The sequence below is a fragment of the Polypterus senegalus genome, chromosome 6, assembly GCF_016835505.1.
Source record: "Polypterus senegalus isolate Bchr_013 chromosome 6, ASM1683550v1, whole genome shotgun sequence".
NCBI classification, from domain to species: Eukaryota; Metazoa; Chordata; class Cladistia; order Polypteriformes; family Polypteridae; genus Polypterus; species Polypterus senegalus.
Window position 1 is genome coordinate 46847349 of NC_053159.1, and position 25000 is coordinate 46872348.

Here is a 25000-nt window from a genome sequence, read left to right on the forward strand (position 1 = left end):
AAGATTTTAAGATGAACAATGTAAATGACTGATATTTTAAGCAAATCCACCTTGCAAGCTGAAAGAGACCTTTGGTGGTCAGTGAACACACTCCAGGATAATTTGTTGCAGTACATAAAATTTTGAGCACTATCTTGCATAGCTGTAATTAGGTTAACTATTGAAATTGGGTCTTAGGTCGGACCAGAGGCTGTTTTAAGGATATGTAGTAGCAATAACGTTCAGATTACAATTTCATATTTTGCCTCTATATTCAGTTTCTGTAGGCAGTCAGTCCATTGTGACAAATTGCAAATGTCTAAAGATTTTGTCATTTTTAACTAAATTGCTAAAGGATAATATAGTCACAGAGTAATATTCAAAGTTAGTTGTACTATTCAACAGAGTTATTAGTACACAACGCAATTCAGATAGGCATATCTAATGATACAATATTATAGTATATGTTTTATGAGTAACACAAGTACACATTATGTACTAACCTTGACTAATCAATAGGACAAAAAAGTAATTAAGTAAAACAGAGACTTCTACATTCTGTAAATTCAGTGCACAAACTCCTGTGGTTGCTTTAAAGACTACTTTCTGTCATCACAGTTGCTTCAGGATGCTGTCTTCATATAAGGCCAACCTATTTATTTTATTTTTTAAGGCTCTGTTGAAAGGTACAGTGGCACAAACATCAGTATATCCATAGAAGAGACTGCATGTATCTGTGATAGCAATAATTAAAAAAAAAAAAAGTTTTAGACTATTTCAGATTGAGCAAAATTGTTGTAGCTGAAGTTGTAGTTTCTGTAGTTGAAGATAGCTAATGTCACTTGAACATTGCTGACAGTACATTTTTAAAAGACTCTAGAGTTTTACTGTGTATATTTATTTTTTGAGACAAAAAGGTTAAGATGAGTGTCAGTGCAACTTCTTGCTTAAAACTAATAAAAAATAACGAATATCATTTCAGGACCATAGGAGGCCAGAGGCTACCCCAACAGCAGTAAGTGCAGTGTCTACCCTGTGCATTACAAAATGCATTTACTTGCACATCAATTCTCAGGCTTGGATGACAGGTTGTCCTAATATTTATGTCTTTTGGATACAGGGCTGAAACAAGAGAGTGCAGGGAAACAATCCTCTCATGTAATGCTGAGACAAGGAAGGTTATTATAAAAATTGAATTTTTATACAGGTAAAATTTCATTGCAACGAACTGTCAGGGACATAAAAAATATCTTATTTGTAATGAGATTCTGTATTTGTCACTATAGTGCTTTCTTTAGCTTGCATCCAGGCATTTGCAATCATTTCAATAGCTTCTTTCACGTTAATTTTAATCTCCTCCAGTCTACAAATAATGCTGATGAGAATTTCTCAGCATTTCCTTGCGATAATACACTTTCAGGGTGCGAATGATGCCCAAATCCAATGGCTGAAGCACTGCCGTGCAATTGGGCGGGAGGAATTCAATTCGAACATTATCTAAATGTAAAAGCATGTTGTTGTTGTGCAGCACAGTTATCAATCAGAAGCCGAATCATCCTTCTCTTCTTCATATTGTGAGGTTTCTGGACTCTTTTGGGGTCCCCCCCACCCAACGGGAACGACACGCTAAAGTGTGTGCTGAAGAGTGATTGCCGCGTCTGTGGAAGATAGACTGTCTGTTGCCAGGGCAGGGCAACAGTAGGCTCACAGCGGTGCAGTGAAGCGCCACAGAAGCAAATCATAAAAGATTGGGGTTGCGCTATAAGTACCTGTCTTGCACCCCAAAACACGAGGGTTTGTCTCAGTACTTTAACAAAACCAGCTTTATTCAGCTTGAAACAGGAACAGCAGGGTTATTTATTGTAGCGTGATCTGCTACTCTCCTATACACAAACACGGCAGTCAAGCAGGGTTGTGGCCAGGTTAGTGGCCAAGTAATACTGATCCCGGCATTTAAAATGTTCCTTGCTTCACCCATCGAGATCTTTTCTGTTTGCTTCAGTGAAGAGCTGCAACAGAGCTGTGAGCCTGCTGTTGCTCCAGCAACAGATAAACTGTCTTCCACAGATGAGATGGTCGCACTTCGGGATGCTCTTTGGCGTGTTGTCCAGGTGGGGGAGGTCCCAAGAGAGTTTTGAAACCTCACATTTTCTTGAATGAGTGCCGCATTAATAGGAATATTTCTTGAAGGAGCATCACTGAACCGCATAAAAACTGCTTTTTCAACGTCTTCAAATGCAACAGTTTGCATACGTTTGCAACCCGAGATTTTTCTTCTTTTTTTGCTTGGTCTTTCAAGAAAGTTGACAGTATCAATGGTGAAATTCTGAATTCACTGGCAACGTCTTTTTTCTATTTGCCACAATTGAGAGCTGCAAAGGTTTTTTTTTTTTCTTTTTTCTTTTTTCTAATATGAACTGTTATCGTTTTTTCATGTCTGCCGTTTCTATAGGAGGGTGTCAATGAGTTAAATTCCAATGGATGGTTTTTCAAATGTTGACGAGCAATAAGCAAAAGGTATTGCGGAAAAGCACCGAAAACAAAAAAAGTAACAGTTTGAGGAAAGTTTGAAGAAAGAAAAAAATGTACAGTGTTTCTTTTTGAGGATTGTTGTGCACAACTGAGCTGCAACCACAGAATTAACTGCTCTGTGGATGATTCATTCAGGCATTTCCAGGTTTTTGGATACTTTGTTGTAATGAAAGTATCTTCTGAATATATTTTGTAGTAATGAGATTTCTATAGACTCGTGCCATATGGGGAAACTGTCGGGACCATAAAAATAGTTTGTTGTAATGAAAATTTCGTTGTAATGGAATTTTACCTCTTTATCTTGAATATAGCATGTTCAAAGGCTTATTGAAATTAGAAATCTCCTTAAACAGCATTGGCAACGTTTAGAAATAGTTTTTTTTCTCAATTGGCATATTTTATATATTTTCATCTTTCATTCATCTGATAGTCACTCCTGATTCCAAAATAGATCCCCAGTACAAATTACCATCAGAGTCCTGCAAGTAAGTGAGAATATAAAGTCAGCAACTTGCACAAACCCCTGCCATGGAAACTAAGTTACAAGATCTTTGTAGCCATTAAAGTAAAAATTGCACTAAAAACCTCACAACCTCATTATCTACAGATTATAATGACTCAGTATTTCACTGACACTATAATTTACTGTCAAAGAGTAACAATTACTTGCTGACCTTGGCACTAGAATCCCTGAAGCCTAATACCAGGCCATCTTAATTTCCTTCTCACCTCTTCATTAGCTTCTGTGTTTTTGCAAATGTGTCAATCAACACTGGCAGCAAGCAGGCTGCTATTCCATCCCCCAACGACACAGCTGAAGTTCTCTCAGCTCAAGTCTGTTTGTCTGGGTTGTGAAGTGGCTAGAGTTGTATAGGGTAAATAAATGTATTGTTATTTGGAATACATACACTTCATGTGTGTTCTGTGTCTACAATGATCTGGATAAATATAGGATGACAGGAAATGCGAGGCATGAAATGTTGAACACATAACTATAAAGGAAGCTTTTTCCATGTTATAGTAAAAATTAATAAAATGTTTATGTGAAATGTATAATGTGTGAAGACTGAAGTTCAAATATCAAATACTTTCACAAAATGTATAATTAAACATGCGCATTTATTCAAAAATATCACCAAAGAAAAAGAAATTATTCAATTAACCTGTTGCTGTCAGTATGTAAAAACCGAAGCCCAGTCATCAGTTGCATGGGTGGGTTAAGAATGGCTGCCTCTAAATCAAGAGGTTGCGGGTTCGATCCAGGGTCTTCTCCGCATTTTCTGTTTTGAGTAGTGAGCTGCTGTTATTATAACTATTATATAATAACATACATTTGATTTGAGTCTGTAACACCTGTTTGTAAATTTTTGCTACTTGTAAAAGTGTTTTTATTCTCTCAGTTATGTTCTTGTGGTACCACAAATTTCCCTCTCTGAGTTGATGGCTTTTATCTCCATTCCTTTCACAAGAGCAGTGATGACCACAGTTGGTGCTGTGATTGATGCCTGGTCAGAACTATTTGTTGTACCAGCAATCAAAGATACGATGCCCTGTGACTGCTATCAGACTCTCATGCGCCATTTGCGTGTTGACAACAAAAATACCTGTGCAGAATGTGTGAAAAATGACACCTGCATGTGCAGTGCTACTCCTTATTTAGGAAAAGATCTTGCTCATCCCAGAGGAGAAAGACTTTCCAAGACTGTGGTCATTAAACCGTTTCTAGAAAAAGGCAGAACTGTAACAACCGACAACTTCTTCACTTCACTTTCGCTGGCTAATAAACTGCTGCACTGCAACTCATCTCTGCTTGGCACCATAAATTAAATGGAACTTCCACTTGCAGCTCAAGTCACTTTAGTATGCTTGCAGCTCTCCATGCTAGTGTTTAGATCTGGCAGCGCCATGCTGATGGTGTACGTGCCCAAAAAGAAGTCTGTCTGCATTCCCAGTGCCATGCACCATAACGTGGAGGTTGGGCAAGACCGATTATATATTTAAAAAAAAAAAAGTTCAAATGACATAGCGTTTTCATGCATGGGTGTGTGTGTGCGCGCTTGAGAGGAATTTACAGATATAATATTATTCAAGTGGTTACTGGAATATAAAACACTTTCGCAAAGGTATAACTAAACAAGTGTGCTTTTATCTACAGTATAATAATAAAAGGCAAAGCCCTCACTGACTGACTGACTGACTGACTGACTCATCACTAATTCTCCAACTTCCCATGTAGGTAGAAGGCTGAAATTTGGCAGGCTTATTCCTTACAGCTTACTTACAAAAGTTAAGTTAAGCAGGTTTCATTTCAAAATTCTACACGTAACAGTCAACAACGTCCACCATGTTGAACTTTCTTATTTATGGCTCCATCTTCACGAAATTTGGTAGGCGGCTTCATTGCGCTAACCGAAACCGTTGTACTTACTTATTTCGATGGTATGACGCCACTGTCGGCCGCCCTATTGAATTTTCCAAACGTCACTAATTCTCCAACTTCCCGTGTAGGTAGAAGGCTAAAATTTGGCAGGCCCATTCCTTACAGCTTACTTACAAACGTTAAGCAGGTTTCATTTCGAAATTTTATGCGTAACGGTCATAACGGTCAACAACGTCCGCCATTTTGAACTTTCTTATTCATGGCCCCATCTTCACGAAATTTGGTAGGCGGATTCCTTGCGCTAACCGAAATCAATGTACATATTTCGGTGGTATGATGCCACCGTCGGCTGCCATATTGAACTTTTGACGGAAACCGATATCCGTACTTATTTCGTTGGTATGACACCACTGTCGCCCGCCATATTGAACTTTCCAACGTCACTAATTCTCCAACTTCCCGTGTAGGTAGAAGGCTGAAATATGGCAGGCTCATTCCTTACAGCTTACTTACAACAGTTAAGCAGGTTTAATTTCGAAATTCTACGCGTAATGGTCATAACTGTCAACAACGTCAGCCATGTTGAACTTTCTTATTTACGGCCCCATCTTCTCGAAATTTGGTAGGTGGCTTCCCTGAACTAACCGAAACCAATGTACGTACTTGTTTCGGTGGTATGATGCCACTGTCGGCCGCCATATTGAACTTTTCAACAGTCTTTGTTACATATGGGCCCATCTTCAAGAAATTTTGTGCACGTGTTCCCAACGCTAACTGAATCCTACTTACGTACATATATACGTCCATAGCCTGCAACCTCGGTCACCGTGTGAGGTGGCGTTGGATCCCCCATTCCAACGCCTCCCACGTTGTTGGCTGCCTGCCTATATAAGGCCGTCCATCGCTCCGTCTCTACATTCCTTCCTTGCTTCGCCACGGGATTCACATCTCCCTACTGATAACTACAGCCTTTTTGTTTAATCCACGGCCTCTCCGCTGTTTTATTGTTTGTTTATTACAATTATAGTTATTGTGTAGGTATTTTAGACTTACTTTACATTGCTCAGGTACCCATTTCCTTTATCGTTCCAACCCCCATTACCATGTCTATCGAAATGATCACTATCGATCAAAGAACTGCCACTTACCGAGTGGTTTCCAGGCCCGGAGATGGCACCTACCTTTTCCATTCTCTTTGTTACATATTGCACGGCCATATCAGGCTCACTCTTGATATCCGGAGGAACATTGTGTCTTATATATTGAATGACTGGGACAGGTTCAAGGTGTGGACTGATGACGGTACAGGAGATAATTATACTACTACACAGGAGCACTATAAGAGTGAAATGCTTAAGCCCTTCACCTATGGTTCTGCATATGAGTTGATGGCTGCCGCAGAATTGTTCGGTTGTCGCTTTCAAGTGTACCGAAATGGCCAAATATTTTACACCTTTCGAAACCGCCAATGCCTCTTAAACATCATAGATTGACAGGTGACGATGTCAGTAGTGGACACTTTGTTGTTTATGAATGTTTAAGCTCTCAAAAGCTGGATGTAAAGTTATCAATGAAACCGGTTGTATACTTACAACGCTTGACAGATGCCGAATGTCTCTTCAACACAAGTCCTACAAATACTGTCGTAATTGAAACAAACCATGAAACTCAAACCGATTATGACAGCAGCAATCCATGCTGTGAGATTTGAGACAAGATTACTGTTCACATGGCCAACTGAAAGTTACATGCTCAAGAGTAAGCTCAGCGCACAGCTTGGTCATGTTACAACTGGAGGGCCGAACTGACAACATGGTATGCAAAGAGATCCTTAACAAATTATTATTGGCATATTTTCCCTCAGTTTAAAAAGGTTTAATTTTCTTCTTAATAAAAATTTTAATGCAGTACTTCGCCGCTGCGAAGCGCTGGTATTTTGCTAGTTTAAGAATAAAACTGAATTTCAAAAAATTTAGTGACAACAAGATACCAAGAAGAAATGATTTACCAGCGTTTGTGTGTCTGCTTATACCCCTTCGGCGATATCTTTTACAAGTAGCAAAACTCGAGGTAAATGTATGTTTTTATTATATAATTGTAATAATAACAGAAGCTTGCTACTCAAAATGGAAAATACGGGGAAGGCCCTGGATCAATCCCGCAACCTCTTGATTTAATAGGTGTTCTTACCTCTATACTAGCCATGCAATTGGTATTTAGGCTTCAGTTTTTACATATTGGCCGCAAGATGTAAATTGAATAATTTCTTTTTCTTCTGTTATATTTTTGAATAAACATGCACTTGTTTTGTTATATCTTTTGTGAAAGTGTTTATTTGATATTTGGACTTCAGTCATAACACATTATACACTTAACATCTGCATTTTGTCATTATTATAACATGAAAAAAATTCTGTTTTAGTTATGTGTTCAACATTTCTTGCCTCGCATTTCCTGTCATCCTACATTTACCCAGATTGTTGTAGACATTGAACACCTATAAAATGCATGTATTCCAAAAATATACTATTTACCCTTTACAACTCCAGGCACCTTACACTCCGATAAAGAAACTTGAGCTGGAAGAACTTCAGCTGCCTCAGTTGAGGATGGAATAGCAGGCTGCTTGTGTTGTTTGACACATTTGCAAAACAAAGACATTGATGAGGAAGTGCTAAGGAATGTAAGGTGGCCCGCGTTACGACTTTTTTCATAGGCTTTCGGGATTCTAGTGTTAATGAATAGAATAGAATTTTATGCTCTGAACCCAACATAGACTTTAACTCTCTAGCAGCTGCCTCTTATGAATATTTTATGTTTAAGAAGTATGAGTTAAAATTAGCTGTAGAATAAACCTTTGCAACAAACAATAAATGCTCCCAAATTTTACATGTATACATTTTCTGACTTGATAGTAACTTGGACAGCTATAATGAAAGGCTTTTTAAAACAAGAACTACAATACTAGCAGTTACCAAGAGTGCAGTATACTATACTAAAATGTCAAGTCTTTATTCTTAAGAGACTTGTTGAACTTTATATTAACTATGTTTCTAAACTTTAGAAGGATGTAAAGGTCTTTTAAGAAATGTGCTACCTTCTTTGATTTTATTTACTTATTTTCTTATCTAGTCTTTCTAATAACTATAGTGGTATTTTTTAATGTATCAAATCAGTTGATTCATACAAACTGTATTGCAATGTCCTATTTTTTGGGTGTGTAGGTTAATGCTAATTGGTGTATATTAATGTTGTTACTAATCCTCAGAAACCAAAATTTCTAACTTCTCTAAGCTCTCATCTTTTGCAGTCTATTGTGCATATATAGTGAGAAGCAAAAATACTGGGACTGTATTATTTTGGTTATATAATAGTAAAATATGTATGCTATATGAAAAGCTCAATATGAGAATAAAGTATAGAATGTTAGTTTTTACTTTTGGGTGTTTTTTTAAAGACATTTTAAACAAAAAAAAAAGAATTGTCTCTGAAATAAATTGGAATTGATAATCAATTAATGGGGCTGATTGCTTTTATTCCATATTTGACCTAAATCAGACTTTGCTTTAGAGTTTTGATTCAACAGCGTATTTCAAATAATAACACAAATGAAAATGGCATTGACAAAAATGATGGGACCATTAATATAATGTTTTGTTGCACAACCTTTAGAGGAAATCACTGCAAACTAGTGATTCCTATAGCTTTCCGTGATTCTTCTGCACCCGTCAATAGGTAGTTTGGCCCACTTTTCCTGAGCAGACTGCTCCAGCTGTGTCAGCTGTTTCAGTTCTTTCTATAGATGTTCGATAGGATTGAAATCGGGACTCATAGAAGACCACTTCAGAATTGTCCTATGTTTTGTTCTTAGCCATTCTTGGGTGCTTTTAGCTCTGTGTTTCGGGCCATTATCCAGGTGGAGGAACCTTGATCTACTACTAAGATAGAGCTTTCTCACAATGAGCAGTATGTTTCACTCCCGAAATGTTTTGATAGTCCTAAGGTTTCTTTGTTCCCTCTGAAGACTTAAGACTAAAGCCACCATTTGCCAGATGCTGCAAAGCAGTCCCAAAAGAAACAAGCCCCCAGCATGTTTCACAGTATGTATGGTGTTCTTTTTTGAAAGATTAATTTTTTTTTTTCATCTGTGGACATAGAGTCAATGTGACTTGGCAAAATGCTCCAGTTTTGTCTCATCTTTCCAAGGACATTCTCCCAGAAGCATTGTGTCTTGTCAATATGCATTTTAGCAAATTCCTGTCTGGCTTTTTCATGTTTTTCTTTCAGCAGTGGAATCCTCCTGGGTATTCTTCCTTTAAGTCCACTATCAACTTAAAAAGTGACATATGGTGCAATCGGATAGTGATGAACGTTGACCTTGGAGTTCAGCTTGTATCGCTTTAGAAGTTGTCCTTGGCTTTTTGTATACAACTATCCTTCTGCCCATTCTGGGTTTGATATTACTTTTGTGGCTGCATCCAAGAAGATTGGCTACAGTGGCATGGACCTTAACCTTCTTAATATTTGCTGTTTTCGCAAGAACATCAAGCAGCTTTTCTTTTAACATGCTTGTCTATAGTTTCCTTTCTGATCTTCACAGACATCTGTCTTTTGCTTTCTCTGGTACATTTTCAGTGTGGGACACACAGTGATATTAAATAGCACAGTGACTATTTTTCTCCATCTAAAGGCGAATGACTGATTGCACGATTGGAGATGTGTGCTACTAATTAAAGAAAACAGATGGTTTGAAAAATCACTCTAATCCAATTATGTATTATCTTTTCTAAGGGTACCAAAATGTGTGTAGGCTATTTGAGAATGTCTTTGTAGAATAAGTAATACTTTTATCTCTTTTCACACTTGCTTTGCTCTGTGACATATCAAGGGTATGAAGGTATACATGGAGTAATTGCTTTTCATCTAATCACTTTTCAGGAGGCATACAGCACTTTTTCAATGAGCTGTATGGGTACAAAGAAATTTGTCCATGTCTGTAAATTAAGCAATATTGGGGGGAAAAAATTACATTTGTTGTGTTTTTTCCTGTAATTTTAGCAGAGCAGTACTGGATCAAATGAATGAATGGGTGAATGGAGCTTTATTTCATATATTGGGAGAAATAGAGATCTAAATATTTTATTGTTAATGCTGCAAGGACTCAATCAGCGCTCCTTCTAAGTTACAGGTACAGCATATTAAGTTAAAGTATCAGTATTAATAAAATACTAGCTGTTTTTCCTAGCTTTCCCTGGGAGAATATAGTGCTGAGGGTTAATCGGGTATACCAAAAGTACTATGTTAGCCACTGATTACTTTTCTGGATACATTTTTTTTTGTTGTTTTCCCAGGAGCTAATATTATTAGTTCACAGGATCTGCTTGTACTTGAACATACCATACCATTTTCGTAGCCTGCTTAATCTTGAGCAGGCTTACAGGAGCCTATCCCAGCAAGCATACAGCCCAAGGCAGGAACAATCCCCAGACAGATGCCAGCCCACGGCAGGGTGAATATACACACAAGTACACATTTTAGTGTTATCAGTCTACCTAAGCTGCATTTTTTGGACTGTTGGAGGAAACCCATGCAGACATGGGGAGAAAATAGACTTGGAAAACAAACCCTAGCGTTGCTGCCTTGCAGTAAAGAGACTAACATTTTGCCTCCGTGCCGTCAACTCTTCCTACACATGATTGCACTTGAATAAAACATTCATGCCATAGATCAATTCTTCCTTTTCCTAATGACTTGGCTTTTGTTGATGGTCCTTACAAAACACAATTTTAGAGGAAACTGTATTCTTTTGAAATGCAATATGTAATTAGTTGAAATTTTGGATTTAATTATAATTTCACCCTGTAACCCTATAAAAGTGGTAGTGTCAGTCAGATTTACATGTAGCGCTTTGATCTGTAACCTTGTACTGTTAAAAGTTTTGGAGGGTTTAGATCAAAAGCAATATACACTGAGTCGTGTTACCTGAGTTCTCTCCAATATTGTATGCATTTTACTACCAAGCTGCCCCTTCAGTCCCCCTGTTTCTGTGTGTAAGAGCGCTCCACAACCTAGTCCGGTTTGAATTTGAAATTGATTTTATACTGCATTAAGAGGAGTAAGAAGAAGCCAACAGATTATGGAGTACTGTGTGTACCCAAGGAGGTCACTTGGCAGCCAAGTGGTCATTTTCTTTTCAGCTCACAAACTTGTCTTTTTTTTTTCCTCCATGTGTGGGGCAGCTGTTCCTTTTCACTCTCTCACAGCCTCATTTCTCAGGATGCTTACAGTGTTGGGCTGCAATAGCATGAACTGCATGCCTCTTTTTTTCTGAGCAATCACAAGCAAAAAATTACATGTTGCCCAAAAAAACCCAACTTGTTAGGGAAGTAGTGTGTGTGTTTTTTGGTGATGATTGATTCAAGTTTGCACTTGTATAATAATTTTACAATTCATATTAACGTTTTTACCATTGATTCTCTCCCACCAAAGAAGCCAAGCTTGGAGATCTTTGAAATTTTAATTTAAATTAGATTTTTTTTTTTTTAGTTTGGCAGAGAAGATGGAAAGATGGTGGCAAATCAAAAATGTAATGTTATTGTTTTAAGGGATCGCTTAGAACAACTGGAACGACAGAGGGAGAGAGAACGGAAGATGCGAGAGCAGCAGCAAAAAGAACAGACAGAGCAACGAAGACGTGTTGCTAAGGAAAGAATTAAGGACCGAGATATGAGAAGAGAAGGTAATATTCCCATTTTGTTTAACAAGACCTGGAATTCATTTAAATTGTTTATTCATATTAACTACAGTGTCACATAAATATTTAACCCTCCATACAGTGTTTAGAAATATAATATTTGTAAGAGACATGTCACATAAATGCACATCAAAAATGTTTAAATAGAAACCTAAGAAATATGCAATACATTCAAAAAATATACTGTATATAATGATACTGCATATTTTTGGAACCATTGTGTAAGCTAGATTCCGAAATAGATCACTTTTCTCAAAAAAAAATAACATTCACAGTTGAATGTAAGACCTGTTGAAACTGGTGCATTGTTTGTAATGATACATCCACGCCATTTTAAACTGAATGCCACCATGTATGGCAAAATGGGAAAGAAAAAGTTCAAAGATTTTATGGGATCAGTGGCATGAAACATTTTTGATTGATATTTGAAGAGGAGAAGTTTAAAATTATCTATAAAATAACTTGGGACCCAGTTAAGAACTGGAATTGTAGTCAGGCTTGTTACTTCATGTTAGTGACTCTTGATACCATATAAAATGCAATCAGTTTGAACACCCTGACCATATAAAATTGCAGTACAGGTGGCCCCCAAGTTATGGACATCCGACTTTCGAACGGGGCCGCAGCTGCTCCTTTATCTGTCTGGGGGACGTGACACAGGCTCCTCCGTAATTGCCGCCCCATCTTCGGCCTGGGGACACTGCAAGCAATGGTTGGATGGAGGCTGGAGGGGGGCAATTTTTCTGCTTGCGCAGTGTAGTGTCCCTCGAGTGGCTCTGGTTGATGAATGGGCCGGTGGGGCCGCTCCCCATTCATTCTCAGCGGGTGGCTGGGTGTGCAGCAAACGGTAATCCAGGGTCCATAGTCGCCGGGGCCACAGCTACTGCCCACCACACAGCCTTGTAGTGTCCCTCGAACGGCTGCCCCGTTCATTCTTGGTGGGCGGCTGGTGATGCTGCAAGCGGTGACCTGGTTGTGATTGAACGGAGGCCATTGAGGGTGAATGGGGCGGCGGGGGGCAGCATTGCATTGCGTCTCGGGTGGCTGCCTGTTGAATGGGGGCAGTGATGGGCGATTCACTACCCGCCTTTGGCCGCACCCTGTTTGTTCTCAGTGGGCAGACACTGCAGATATGATACTGTATGCAAGTAGAGGTGACTGTGTGGTGAACCACCCCTCGCTGCCCCCATTCATTTTCAATAGCAAGCCTGATTGTACTGCTACGTACATAGCAGGAAGTTGTCTCTCGTCAGTACACCAGATGTGCTGACGAGGGGTGCCTTTTTGCTGTGATAGCATGTTACATCTTAACCTTTTGTCTTCACCCTTCAACAGTGTCTCTGAAACACAAATCTGATGCAAGTGCTGGTGATACAGTAAAGAAGAGAAAAACCATCACCATTGAAAATAAAGTAGAAATAATAGAAAGGTCAGAGAGAGGTGAAACTCCATCATTCATTGGCAGAGCACTTGGTTACAGTTGGTCAACAATAGCATTTATTAAAATAATGTACCTGTTCCGACTTGCATGCAAATTCAACTTAAGAACAAACCTACAGTCCGTATCTCATGCGTAACCTGGGGACTGCCTGTAGTTAGTTACATTTTAAAGAAATAAATGAAGTGACAGTTCAAGATTCTGCAGCTTAAGAACTACCTTAAGCGTTAAATATGTTAATAATTAAAGCCTTTTGAATGAAGTGTTTTCAGTACAGCCATGCTATTCAGATTTACTTTTTTCTTTGTGAAATCAAAGATATAATTGTTGTTAATCTACTGCTTAATCTGAATAATACACCTCATTAAAGAAATACTTTAATTTTTTTTTGATTTTATTGATTTTTTTTTATACATTCCATACAAAACTGAAGTTTTACAAAAATAGGTTTGAAACAAATCAACCCCTGCCCCTGTGAAAGAGAGCTAGGTCAGCAGAATAAAACTTTAAGCTAGTAAAAATAAGTACAGTAATCCCTCGCTATATCGCGCTTCGACTTTCGCGGCTTCACTCTATCGCGGATTTTAAATGTAAGCACATCTAAATATATATCACGGATTTTTCACTGGTTCGCGGATTTCTGCGGACAATGGGTCTTTTAATTTATGGTACATGCTTCCTCAGTTTGTTTGCCCAGTTGATTTCATACAAGGGGCGCTATTGGCGGATGGCTTAGAAGCTACCCAATCAGAGCATGTATTACATATTAACTAAAACTCCTCAATCCTATAAGGTATGCTTCCCGTGCGGTGCTTGATTGTTTGCTTGTCTCTGACTCACTCTCACCCTCTCTGACATTCTCTGCGCCTGACGAAGGGGGTGTGAGCAGAGGTGCTGTTTGCACAGAAGCTGTTTGCCTGGTGGATACGGATGAACCTCTAAGAAATGCCGCTTTATCGCGGTGCTTCCGAAAGCACACTTATTGATTTTTTTGATTGTTTGCTTTAATCTCGCTCTCTCTCTCTGTGATGTTCTCTGCGCCTGACGGAGGAGATGTGAGCAGAGGGGCTGTTTGCACAGAGGCTGTTTGCTTAGAAGATACTGACGCTCCTCTAAAAAATGCCGCTTTATCGCGGTGCTTTGGCAAACTTAAAAGCACACGTATTGATTTTTTGATTGTTTGCTTTTCTTTGCGAGCGCTCTCTCTCTCTCTCTGAAATTCTCTGCTCCTGAAGAGAAGAAGATATATTTGCATTCTTTTAATTGTGAGAAAGAACTGTCATCTCTGTCTTGTCATGGAGCACAGTTTAAACTTTTGACTAAAGGGTGTTATTTCATGTCTAGAGGGCTCTAATAATGTTAACAGTGTGGGAGAGTTTATAAGGGCTTAAAATATATAAAAATAACTATACAAACATATGGTTTCTACTTTGCGGATTTTCATCTATCGCGGGGGTTCTGGAATGCACAGTTATCCACTGACTTAGAATAGGTGTTAGGATTCTTCCAGTTGAGCAAGATAAGTCTACGTGCCAGTAGTGTAGTAAAGGCAATTACAGTGATCCCTTGCTATATTGTGCTTCAACTTTCGTGGCTTCACTCCATTGCGAATTTTATATGTAAGCATATCTAAATATATATCATGGATTTTTCGCTGGTTCACGGATTTCTGCAGTCAATGGGTCTTTTACTTTATCATACATGCTTCCTCAGTTGATTTCATACATGCTTCCTCAGTTGATTTCATACAAGGGACGCTATTGGCAGATGGCTGAGAAGCTACCCAAACAGAGCACATATTATGTATTAAATAAAACTCCTCAATGATATACAATATGCTTCCCGCATGGCGCTTCGCATACTTAAGAGGTCTAACAGTACCTATTGATTTTTGATTGTTTGCTTTTCTTTCTCTCTCTCTCTCTCTGACATTCTCTGCTCCTGACGGAGGGGGTGTGAGCAGTGGGGCTGTTCGCACACTGGCCTAGATGATGCAGACGTTTCTCTAAAAAATGCTGAAAGACTACCTTCGCATTGCTCCCTTTCTTGCGGCTGCTTTGTCAGGCAGTGCTTTGCATACTTAAAAGCACCTATTGATTTTTGATTGTTTGCTTCTCTCTCTCTCTCTGACATTCTCTTCTCCTGACGTGCATTCCTTTGAAGAGGAACATATGTTTGCATTCTTTTAATTGTGAGACAGAACTGTCATCTCTGTCTTGTCATGGAGCACAGTTTAAACTTTTGAAAAAGAGACAAATGTTTGTTTGCAGTGTTTTAAAGTCCCTGTCTCTACAACCTCCTGTGTTTCTGTGCAAATCTGTGACCCAAGCGTGACAATATAAAAATAACAATATAAACGTATGGTTTTTACTTTGCATATTTTCACCTTTCGCTGGAGGTTCTGGAGCGCAACCCCTGCGATCGAGGAGGGATCACTGTACAGTTTTTGTCCTTCTCCACTTTAAGACAATCTGGAAGTACACCAAGCACAGCTGTTAGTGGATTAGGATGGATTGTGACACCAAGGCTTTCTGAAAGGCATTTAAAGATTTTGGTCCAGAATGATTTTAATTTGGTGCAGGCCCAAAACATTTGGCCCAGTGAGGCTGGAACTTGATTGCAGCGTTCACAGGTTGGATCTTTCCCTGGAAACATTTTGGACAATTTTAAAGAAGAGAGATGCGCTTGATATATAATTTTGAGTTGAATAATTGTATGCTTCGTGCATATGGAGCTTGAGTGAATTCTGTGCATTGCTGCCTTCCATTCCTTTTCTGAGATGTTGAGTGAGAGATACTTTTTACACTGTACTCTTGGATCTTTGAAAGGGAAAGATTGTAAAATGGTTTTATATATTACAGAAATGCTGTCTGAGCCCTCAAGAATGATCAGTATTTTTTCAGGCATATAGGTAGATGGGAGGTGAGGAAAATTGGGCAGGTTCAGTTTCTGATGTGAAGGTAATGAAAGAAATGTGTTGCTAGAAAGTTAAATTTGGAGTGTAATTGTTCATAGGATGCAAAGACATTGTCTATGTACAGATCTCTAAGTGATTTAATCCCTAATGTTTTCCAGACATTAAAAACTGCATACGTTTGAGAGTGTGGAGAAAGGTGGCTCTCTTAATCATTTAAATTTCTTGGCACAACTGTTAGTTTCAACTGGGATGAAAACTTAACAGCTCTTTTCAAAAAAGCTCAGCAGCATATGTTTTTTCTCTTTCAACTTTAAAGTTTATCATGTCCCAATAAGTGCTGATATAATTTTAATGAGCAGATATTGAATGCATTCTCATTTTCTCCTTAGCAGTGCAGTGTGGCAATGCATCTTTTCACTTGAAGCATGAATTGCAACACATTTAGACCAGAGAAAAAAATGTAAGCCAGAAACTGAACACAATTAAGATCCTGTATACAAGTCAGGAAACGTGCTTGAAATGTAATCAAAGACAACACTAACCCGGTAATCATCTCTGTTGTTACCATTGAGGAAATGTTACCTGTCACTAAAGGAAAGAACTACTAAACGTATGAAAAATTTCCTATTCTAGTCACTGTGGTTAAACACAGTCTCTATTTCACTTCATGTCTTTTCTTGATTTCTAAACTTCATCCAATCTATACTATGCTTATTTTGTGTTTGTTTTGTAAGGAATTACTTGATTTTTTTTTTACTAGGCATGAGTGCACTTCTACTTTATTTTACTTTATAAACCTTGATGTCACACTAGATACTACACATTTGTAAGATGGATGGCAGATATGACTTCACTACAGTAGTAACACACCATAAAATTGCCATTGTAATTCTCTTGTAAGCCGCCGGCAGTAGAATGTAGATAACTCTGATGTTATTCAGAAAGATTTCTATGTTTTTCTTCCTGCTGACTTGGATTGATCATAACCTAATTGCCTTTAGTGTCTTTCGTTTCTCAGAGAGTCTGCCCTGCTGCTGTTTATCAAAAGTGCTTTAGCTATCCATTTACAAGAGTATGCTCCTTTAGAAAAGGCTACTGTTTAAAATTTTTCCTTACCATTTGTCTATGGTTTTCATCCTTGTCTGCCAGGCTCTCTTTAAACTTGTCATAATTTCCACTGTAAATTGTCTTTGTGGATTTAAAATTAACAAAAGTGAGCAAACCTCAAACCACTTACACCTTAACACCAGCAAGACCAAGGAGCTGGTGGTGGATTTTAGGAGGCCCAGGCCCCTCATGGACCCTGTGATCATCAGAGGTGACTGTGTGCAGAGGGTGCAGACCTATAAATATCTGGGAGTGCAGTTGGATGACAAATTGGACTGGACTGCCAATACTGATGCTCTATGTAACAAAGCTCAGAGCAGACTATACTTTCTGAGAAGGTTGGCATCCTTCAACATCTGCAGTAAGATGCTGCAGATGTTCTACCAGACGGTTGTGGCGAGTGCCCTCTTCTACGCGGTGGTGTGCTGGGGTGGCAGCATAAAGATGAAAAGTTGGACAGTTTAACATCTGTGGCAGAGCGACGGGCACTAAGCAAACTCCTGTCAATCATGAAGAATCCACTGCATCCACTGAACAGTGTCATCTCCAGGCAGAGGAGTAGCTTCAGTGACAGACTTTTGTCACTGTCCTGTTCCACTGACAGTCTGAGGAGATCGTTCCTCCCCCACACTATGCGACTCTTCAATTCCACCCGGGGGAGTAAATGCGAACATTCAATTTATTTTAATTCTTTTCATTTTTATTACTATTTAATTTAATATTGTTTCTTTGTATCAGTATACTGCTGCTGGATTATGTGAATTTCCCCTTGGGATTAATAAAGTATCTATCTAACTATCTGTCTGTCTGTCTGTCTGTCTGTCAAATTTAAGTTTGATTAAGTCTTATAAGTCTATTATAACAGAAGTAATACTTTTGCTGTATATTACTTGATTGTACTTGATTTCAACAAATAAATCAGATTTCTTTCATCTATACTAATTAAAGGCAAAGCACTCACTCACTCACTCACTCACTCTCTCTCCAACTTCCCGTGTAGGTAGAAGGCTGAAATTTGGCAGGCTTATCCCTTACAGCTTACTTACAAAAACTAAGCAGGTTTCATTTCGAAATTCTACATGTAACTGTCATAACGGTCGACAACGTCCGCCATGTTGAACTTTCTTATTCATGGCCCCATCTTCACGAAATTTGGTAGGTGACTTCCCTGCCCTAATAAAAAACCAATGTACGTATTTATTTCAGTGGTATGATGCTACTGTCAGCCGCCATATTGAAGTTTTCAACGGTCTTTGTTACTTATGGGCCCATCTTCAAGAAATTTGGTACGCGGGTTCCCAATGCTAACTGAATCCTACTTACGTACATATATACTTCCATAGCCTGCAGCTCGGTCACTGTGTGAGGAGGCGTTGTGTCCCCCATTCCAACGCCTGCCACGTTGTTGGCTGCCTGCCTATATAAGGCCGTCCATCGCTCCGGTCTCTATATTCCCTTCCTTGCTACGCCAGGGGTTCACGTCTCCCTGCTGATAACTACAGCCTTTTAATTTAATCCACGGCTTCTCCGCTGTTTTATTGTTCATTTATTATGATTATAGTTATTGTGTAGGTATTTTAGACTTACTTTACATTGTTCAGGTACCCATTTCCTTTATCATTCCAACCGTACCCCCATTAACATGTCTATTGAGGTGATCACCATCAATCAAAGAACTGTCACTTACTGAGTTCTTTCCATTCCCGGAGATGGCACCTACCTTTTCCATTCCCTTTGTTACATATTGCACGGCCATATCAGGCTCACTTTTGATATCCGGAGGAACATTGTGTCTTATGTATTGAATGACTGGGACAGGTTCAAGGTGTGGACTGATGACGGTACAGGAGATAATTATACTACACAGGAGCACTATAAGAGTGAAATGATTAAGTCCTTCACCTATGGATCTGCATGTGAGTTGATGGCTGCCGCTGAATTGTTCGGTGGTCGCTTTCAAGTGTACCGAAATGGCCAAATATTTTACACCTTTCAACAACCGCCAATGCCTCTTAAACATCTTAGATTCACAGGTGACGATTTCTGTAGTGGACACTTTGATGTTTATGAATGTTTAAACTCTCCAAAGCTGGATGTGAAGTTATCGATGAAACCTGTTGTATACTTGCAACACTTGACAGATGCCGAATGTCTCTTCAACACAAGTCCTACAAATACTGTCGTAATTGAAACAAACCATGAAACTCAAACTGATTATGACAGCAGCAGTCCAAGCTGTGAGATTTGAAACAAGATTACTTTTCACAAGGCCAACAGTACGTTCAATGCTCAAGAGTAAGCTCAGTGCACAGCTTGGTCATATTACAACCGGAGGGCCGAACTCACAATGTGGTATACAAAGAGATCCTTAACAAATAATTATTGGTATATTTTCCCTCAGTTTAAAAAGGTTTAATTTTCTTCTTAATAAAAATTTTAAGGCAGTCCTTGTATTTTGCTAGTAAATACATATTTTACCTTACTGTTTTTCAGGTAGCTCAACAAAGAACTATTCAACTAGTATTAACTACTTTGAAACTTTTATATTGCAGATCAGATCACTACCAGCACCCCCTACCCATGCATTTTCATAGAGCTATGTGAATGAAAAGTCCAAAAATAATAGTCACTCCTTTATTCTGAGACCTCAAAAAGCTTAACAGATTCCTGTCTTTATTCTTTTATTGCAACATTAATGTTCCCACCAAAATTTTTTTTGATTCGCATGGAATATTTTAATTCTAATTTAAACATTAAGCATTTTTCTCATTGAATAATGGAGAACAAAAAATATTCCAGTTGAACAAGCAAACGTAGTGTAACATCACAATAGATTTTTCTTGATAAAGTGACGTCTCGTCTGGTGTCATGGTAAATATTGCCGTTGGAGGATTTTGTGTCATTGCACATCCAAAACTGTGAGACAGATAAATAAAGATTTTTCTGAATGCGAGTTGGGGACATGGCGTTCTTAAAACATACAGCATACCCTTTTGAGGTAGGCTCTTAATATTGTTTATAACTAGGGGGCTTTGCTTGCCAACCCCTGGGTTTGTTTTTACATATGCATTATGTTCACTTTTACTTTTAAAGCTTCGGTAAAAACAATATTTGGAATGAACTATTCTGATATAATTTTTTATGGTCTTCCATTGTTAAATTTTCATCTGCTCTTATCGCTTTCTTTACCTCTGATCGCTTTCTTTACCTCTGATTTGTCCATTTCTTCTCAAAGTCCAAATTGTTGCATCATTAAATCTTCTGCTTCTAACATTTGTTTGATGATAGAGCCGTTTGTTCATTCAACTATTCGGATAATGGTCCTTTGAATGCTTCCCATAATTGTAAAGCATCAACTTCACCTGTCATAATTAAGTACACAAAGAAGTGTCTTAATTTGTCAGGCATCATTACAGAAGCGGCATCAGACATCATTTCAAACATATAGTTGTCCGATTTACATAACCCAGCTGCTTACGCCGCTTCTTGAAAGGTACCGTACATAGTTCCATCTATAGTTAGGACATCTTTATACAACGTTGCTCCTTTAGATTCATGTAACAATAATTTTAAATGAAACCGTTATCTTTTGGTGATACAATATTTAATCGAACAACACTTTTGCAATTCATTTTCTTGGATGCCACACTCTTTTTTTTTTTTTTTTGTTTCTGCCTTGTGTAATGTTGAGGAATTTGCGCATACGTATATGCTTTTGCATTTGCGTCTGGTTTTTATTAAGTTCAAAATAAGCCAATAATTATGTATGTCTATTTTTCGCTACTTTTAAAGGTTCTGTTTCTTCATGCTCTTTAAATTGAATCATATTGTAACCTGGTAAATGAATCGGTAATAATTCAACAGAATGACTTCGACCATGCATTGCATTAAATGCCACCCACTTTCCATTGCACTGACGTACAAAGTACAGTGGAACCTTGGTATACGTCCTTAATTCGTTCCAGACCCTTTGAATTATACCAAACAGGACGTATACCAAACAATTTTTTCCCCATTAGAAATAATGGGAAAATGATTAATCCGTTCCCATGAAAAAAAAATCCTATTGCTATTGACATATTATACATTGATGGGGTTGTATAAAATAATTTAAACACTGCTTAATACTAAAATACATAAATACAAAAGCAGTTAGATGAAATAAATGAAAATTTTACCTCACTTTACTTTTTAATAACATCTTTGTTTTTCACAATCGTAGATACCGTCGTTCTCGGCAAACGGTACGCAACAGCCATGTCCCGGATACTCATGCCACCTTCATTCTTTTCAACAATCAATTCAAATTTACATGAAGAAAACACAAAATCACGTTGTGACGATGCAGGTTTGCTGTATGCTTCAATCTGCTGCCGTGGAGCCCTTGAACCCTACACCGTTGGTAATGTACCTCACTGCTAACCTCATCGGTAAAGCAAGGGGATAGTGAAAAAGTGCAAAGTGCTTTTATTAAAACAATTAACAAAACAAGGTGTTCAAATTTAAAGTGCAGTCTCCAAAGTTCCAATAAATAATCCAAAAAATCAGAAGTGAAACGTGGAGGTTAAAACAATAGAAAAAGTCTTCTTAAAACAACGGTTAAAATAGAGCAGGAAGCATTCTTTAAAAAAAAATTAAAAAAAAAAAAAGAAGCCCGGTGCCTTTTTACCTGGCGGGCCCCCCTGCTTCCCAACAGGGGAGTCGCCCCACTTGCAGCTGACGTTAACTCTGCCTACTTCAGCTACTTCTCTATCTCTCTCTCTCTCTCTCTCTCTCTCTCTCTCTCTCAACCTCCTGTCCGTTTTTTCTTTTTACTCCCCTTCAAGCCAACTCGCGCTTCTGTTTATCAAGATAAGCCCCAGAAACAATCATGAATGCGACAGTCCCTCACAAGTGCACTTTGGTGAGAAACGCCCACATCGCTAATTGCCCTGACAACCTTCAGCCACATAACCACCACGCCCCCTCACCAAGCTGCGAGCGTGGTGATTGTTTATTTTAAAGCTGGACTTTGACAGGAGCTGTGGACCCGCTATATCACACACGTGAAAGTTCACAGAGAGTTATAGCGAGGGTTTTTCACTGAATGCTAGCAACTGGCGCACTAACGCTCGTGGGCAGTCGTGGCTTTGTCTCGAGAGAGGTAACAAGGTTAGCACGCGAGTCGTATTCCAAACACAGGTCGTATACCAAGCAAAATTTTTCGTGTCCAAACAGGACGTATACCAAGTTGGACTTATTCCAAAGCAGACGTATACCAAGGTACCACTGTATTTAAATATGCTTGAACTTCGTCCTGAGACTGTTCTTTCGATAAAGTTACATGTACTCTATCGTGCCCTTTATATATGTACTTTTAGATGTGCATCAGTTGTGAATATTACGTACAATACTCAACATTAATATGACAATCGAACTGTTTGAGCAAATACAGTTATATTGTACATTCTTTGAATTATCAAGCATCCCAATTTTACCATCTTTCTTTACGTGATAAGCTTGTTGTTCATGATGATTATCTCTTCGGCGATAATCAGGAAAGCCAGCCTTAGTCATATCTATTGTTAGAACAAATGCTTTTGGAAATTTCTTAAACACTTTTTTCTTTTGAGTCCCAACATACTGAATTTTTTAAATAGGTAGTGAGACATGTGTTTAATGATTTTATACCATAACTAGCAAAATACCCATGCTTCGCAGCGGAGAAGTAGTGTGTTAAAGAAGTAATGAAAAAGAAAAGGAAACATTTTAAAAATAACGTAACATGATTGTCAATGTAATTTTTGTTGCTGATATAGATATATATATATATATAGATATATATATATATAGATATATATAGATATACATATATATACACTAGCAGAATACCCGCGCTTCACAGTGGAGAAGTAGTGTGTTAAAGAAGTTATGAAAAAGAAAAGGAAACATAATAATATTGTAACATGATTGATAATTTAATTGTTTTGTCATTGTCAAGAGTGTTGCTGGCATATATATCTATATATATATCTATATCTATATCTATATATATCTATATATATATATATATATATATATATATATATCTATATATATATATCTATATATATATATATCTATACTAATAAAAGGCAAAGCCCTCACTCACTCACTCACTCACTCACTGACTCATCACTAATTCTCCAACTTCCCATGTAGGTAGAAGGCTGAAATTTGGCAGGCTCATTCCTTACAGCTTACTTACAAAAGTTGGGCAGGTTTCATTTCAAATTCTACGCCTAATGGTCATAACTGGAAGGTATTTTTCTCCATTAACTGTAATGGAGTTGAGCTGGAATGACGTGGGGGGCGGAGTTTCGTGTGACATCATCACGCCCCCACGTAATCACGTGAACTGACTGTCAATGCAGTGCGAGAAAACCAGGAAGACCTCCAAAAAGCGCTTAAGAAAACATGCATTATATAATTGAGAAGGCAGCGAAACAATAAGAAGCGAGCGAGTGACATATTGTACCATATTCATGAGTGCTGCTACCTCGGAAAGAAAGCAAGGTGTAAACCTAAACTTTAAATTAAGTTCATAGACAGGCTACCGCTGGCATTTCACATGCCCACAGGTAATGCGGGATACAAGTTTAATGAGAGGACGCAGGATATAAACGAGAGTTTTGATCACTTTGTAACTAAGTTAAAATTGTAGGTGAATGGGGTGTGCTTATGCAGATTCCGAGAGACTGTGTTTGTGGGGGATTGACAGTTAAGGCGGGCGGGGGAGTCACGTCAGCATCTCCCCTCCCATTCATCTCATTTCGCTATGAGCTGAGCGCCGCGGCTAACGCCGTCTTCAGAAGCAACTTCGTCAGACTGCCACCAAATACTCACAGAAAAATCCACAAGTTAATACACACGCGGTCTCTAGAGTTTCTCCACACTGAATCCTCCAGGCACTACTTACAAAAGGTCACATTGACAATCGTGTTACGTTATTTTTAAAATCTTTCCTTTTCTTAGCACAAGCACAGCTGAGAAGCTTCGATGCATGTGCTCCATAACGCGTTAAAAAATAATGCATTTAATCACACTTTGCATTACAAGCAAAGGGGAGCTTTTGTCAATGCATGATTTCCTGGTACACCGATTACATTGATTTGCGCATCCCGATTCATTTTACCCTCGCACCACCTTAATTTGAGAAGAAGTATGAAAAAATATGAGGTTAACACAGAAAAACAGATCACCAATTCAAGCTTTATGAATAATCGATTCGCCATCAATAATTGTTTTGGTAAAGCCATCCTCCTAAAATTTTATAATTTTTCCGCCATTAGCCATAATTAAATGAACGGTAAATAAAGTAAGAGCAAAGCAAGGGTGACTTATTTAGGCAGGCATATATATGACAGCAACACTCATGACAATGTCAATCATGTTACGTTATTATTAAAATGTTTCCTTTTCTTTTTCATTACTTCTTTAACACACTACTTCTCTGCTGCGAGGGGCGGGTTTTGCTATATATATATATATATATATATATATATATATATATGAATGACCTCCAAAGAACGCTGAGACTTTTGATATCATGAACGTGTCTGCAAAAACTGGGGTCTCCTGCCCTGCAAAAGTCAAGCAGCCAGCGTGCGTGTATAGCTGTACCGGCCTTTGACACGCTAACTGCGCTTCTGCCTTAAGTCAAAGTGAGCACTTTTAATTTTTTTTCATCCTCCCCCTGCGCTATAGCCCAGACAAGTGCAAACACGGGACCCCTTTTCTGCACCACGGCAAAATAATATTAAGGCGATTCACACTTTCTTTTGCACGTATACGATTATGAGATCCTCACCTCGGATTATGAAGACACGCACAGGAGTGGAGGACTGACAGTGCCATCACAGCCGATTAATGGCT

The 25000-nt window shown here is 38.5% G+C and overlaps 1 protein-coding gene across 6 annotated transcripts in view; it reads left to right on the forward strand.

Annotated features, from left to right (window-relative positions):
- cdk11b (cyclin-dependent kinase 11B) overlaps positions 1 to 25000 on the forward strand; it is a 155591-nt gene that overhangs the window by 39163 nt on the left and 91428 nt on the right. For 4 of the 6 annotated variants that reach the window (XM_039755966.1, XM_039755962.1, XM_039755963.1 and 1 more), the window contains exons 6-7: positions 962 to 994; positions 11497 to 11630. In XM_039755966.1, the coding sequence (XP_039611900.1) occupies positions 962 to 994; positions 11497 to 11630 (167 nt within the window). The remainder of the gene's footprint in view (positions 1 to 961; positions 995 to 11496; positions 11631 to 25000) is intronic. The other 2 variants (XM_039755964.1, XM_039755965.1) reach the window with 1 other exon arrangement.